This window comes from Penaeus japonicus, unplaced genomic scaffold, assembly GCF_977035675.1.
Source record: "Penaeus japonicus unplaced genomic scaffold, GWHDUDI00000001_assembly GWHDUDI00000002, whole genome shotgun sequence".
Taxonomy (NCBI): Eukaryota; Metazoa; Arthropoda; class Malacostraca; order Decapoda; family Penaeidae; genus Penaeus; species Penaeus japonicus.
The window spans coordinates 6,211,613-6,214,112 of NW_028234404.1; the positions used below are offsets into that span (position 1 = coordinate 6,211,613).

General features: G+C 39.6%; 1 protein-coding gene across 1 annotated transcript; it reads right to left on the bottom strand.

The window, feature by feature from the left end:
* Positions 1 to 1,041: 1,041 nt before the first annotated feature.
* Positions 1,042 to 2,352, bottom strand: LOC147472221 (lectin-like). The gene is made up of 5 exons (XM_086543881.1): positions 2,139 to 2,352; positions 1,970 to 2,026; positions 1,640 to 1,814; positions 1,414 to 1,516; positions 1,042 to 1,324 (listed from the first exon to the last, which is right to left on the bottom strand). Exons 1-5 carry the CDS (start codon positions 2,340 to 2,342, stop codon positions 1,171 to 1,173), a joined length of 693 nt encoding a protein of 230 aa, XP_086400007.1. The 5' UTR covers positions 2,343 to 2,352; the 3' UTR covers positions 1,042 to 1,170.
* Positions 2,353 to 2,500: the final 148 nt, after the last annotated feature.

A 2,500-nucleotide genomic window follows, 5' to 3' on the forward strand; every position in this document is an offset into this window, starting at 1 on the left:
ATATATATATATATACATATATAAATACAAATTTTACCCCCCTGACCGGGACTCGAACCCGAGCCGTCAGATTGACAGATACGGCCCTGAATCCAATAGACCACACGACCCTTACATGCATCATGGTAGAATGCAGTAATGCATTTTAATATAGAAAAACAAATTTTACCTCCCTGACTTCCATGATGCATGTAAGGCGTCTAGTTAGACAATTCTTTTAGTGGGTCGTGTGGTCTATTGGATTCAGGGCCGTATCTGTCAATCTGATGGCTCGGGTTCAAGTCCCGGTCAGGGAGGTAAAATTTGTATTTCTATATTAAAATGCATTATTGCATTCTACCATCTTTCTCTCACATACATACATACACACATACACACAGATATATATATATATATATATATGTATATATGCATACATATGCATATGCATATATTTGTATATATATATATTCATATACAAACATATAAACATATATCTATCTATCTAAATATATACATACATATATATATATATATATATATATATATATATATATATATATATATATATATATATATATGTGTGTGTGTGTGTGTGCATGTGTATGTGTGTACACACACATACACAAATATAATATATATATATATATATATATATATATATATATATATATATATATATATATATATATATATATATATACATATATAAATATAAATACATATATACATATGTATATATATATATATATGTCTCCATACACTTCTTTATATACTTATGTATACATATATACACTCACATGTATTTATATATCTATATATATACACATACACATATACAAATATAGATACATATATGTATACATACAAGTGTATTTATGTGTGAGTATGTGTTTGTTTGTGTGTGCGTGTTCCAATAGAGGAGCATATATTCACACAAAAATGCCCTATTATTTGCAAATATCAGGAGAGACCCCCTTAAACACGTTGTGAAATCAGGTTGATCATGAAATTTATAAGATATAGAGAAGCATATGAAAATTTGGGTAAAGGAAACTAATGTTTAGTCATGGTCATTTATAAATACAAATAAATACAATGCCTAATCATTTGCTCCGGATCATAAGGCCGTGATTATGCTGCATGAAAGCAGCATAGATGTGCATTTGCAGGCATGTTTGATTGTGTTCATCAGTGGAATCCTCTGGGGCGTTCACAGATGATGGCCTTGTCGTGGTGGCAGGCGATGTCGTGCCACTTGATGCCGTCGTCGTAGAAGTTGTTGAGGACCCCCAGGCAGCGCTCGCCTCCTCTCTCGCGGTTGTCGGGTTGTGGCCGGCCATTCCTGGGGTCATAGAAATGCCAATTAGAAGAGTATTGGACAAAAAGTACCCTTGGCTGTGCCTGTGTAAAATCATTCCAAGAGCCACTTACCCGCCGGTGGGAGACCAGTTCAGACCGACGAATGGTTTTCCCGATTCCCAGGCAAAGCCGTGTCCTTTGAGGTGACCTGAAGTCCAAATCCATGGCAGTCCAGCTGAAAAAAGAAAGCTATTTAGCCATTTCACATCACTAAGTGGACTTAAGCGTGCAGTAGTCCCTTTCAAATGTCCAATGTAAATCCTGTCAGAGGACAGGAAGGACCAGCTTGAAATCTTACAGGCTCCAACTACTTCGTTGACGAAATTATCCTCTTCGCGAGTCTCGATGCTGATGCCGGCCCAGCCGCGGCCAAGGCGGGAGCAGTACCGGTTGGCGCCTTCCCAATCATAGGTCTTGCCGCCGTCATGAAGCCACGAGAAGTGGTAGTCGCTTTCGCCCAAGCTTCGGTCCACCTGAGGTTATGAGTCAGAGCAGGATATTTCATGTCAGAGGAGTGCATTGATAGGGGATATCGGGCAAAGATTTCTACGTTACATTTTGGCATCCACGAGTATTTTTCATTTGGAGAAATCGCTTTGTGGTACACTAAAGGAACCACAGGACTCACCAGGGGATCTGTGGCACTTGGCTGATGCACCACAGGTCTGCTTTGGCTTGGGCGCACCTGAAGTTCAAGCAAAGGTTTCTGTTGTTAGACAGTGAAGAACATAAGATTTCAGGGAAGGTCATTTGAAGCAGTCGGTCCTATCGAAAGTGGAAGGATCTTTGGGACTCACCGGGGTTGCAGGAGCTGGACGATGCACTACAGGCCGCACAGGTTGCACAGGGCGGTGTACCGTGACAGGTCTGAATCCATGGCCACCATGAGGAATCCTAAAGGTGGGAGGCCTGAATCCATGGCCACCATGAGGAAAATGTCCACCATGTGAAAAATGCCCACCATGGAGGTCTCCAGCGGCTGCAGCAGCCAAAGCCAACATCAACAAGAACTTCATCTGTAAGTAAGATGAGAGTTGACTTTCAGTAAGTGAAAATATCTAAGGCAGACAAAATTAACACCAATAAAAACTTCATATTTAAATAAGAAGTGAGTATACTTTCAGCAAGATATAGATATTCATAAGTTAGAGTAATAATC

What these genes read in the sequence shown, in the direction of transcription:
- LOC147472221 (XM_086543881.1), bottom strand. Translation starts at nt 2,342, where the DNA reads ATGTTGGCTTTGGCTGCTGCAGCCGCTGGAGACCTCCATGGTGGGCAT. An exon ending in CAACGAAGTAGTTGGAGCCT is followed by an intron (nt 1,517 to 1,639) that starts GTAAGATTTCAA and finishes TTCTTTTTTCAG; the next exon opens with CTGGACTGCCATGGATTTGG. An exon ending in AACTGGTCTCCCACCGGCGG is followed by an intron (nt 1,325 to 1,413) that starts GTAAGTGGCTCT and finishes CTATGACCCCAG; the next exon opens with GAATGGCCGGCCACAACCCG.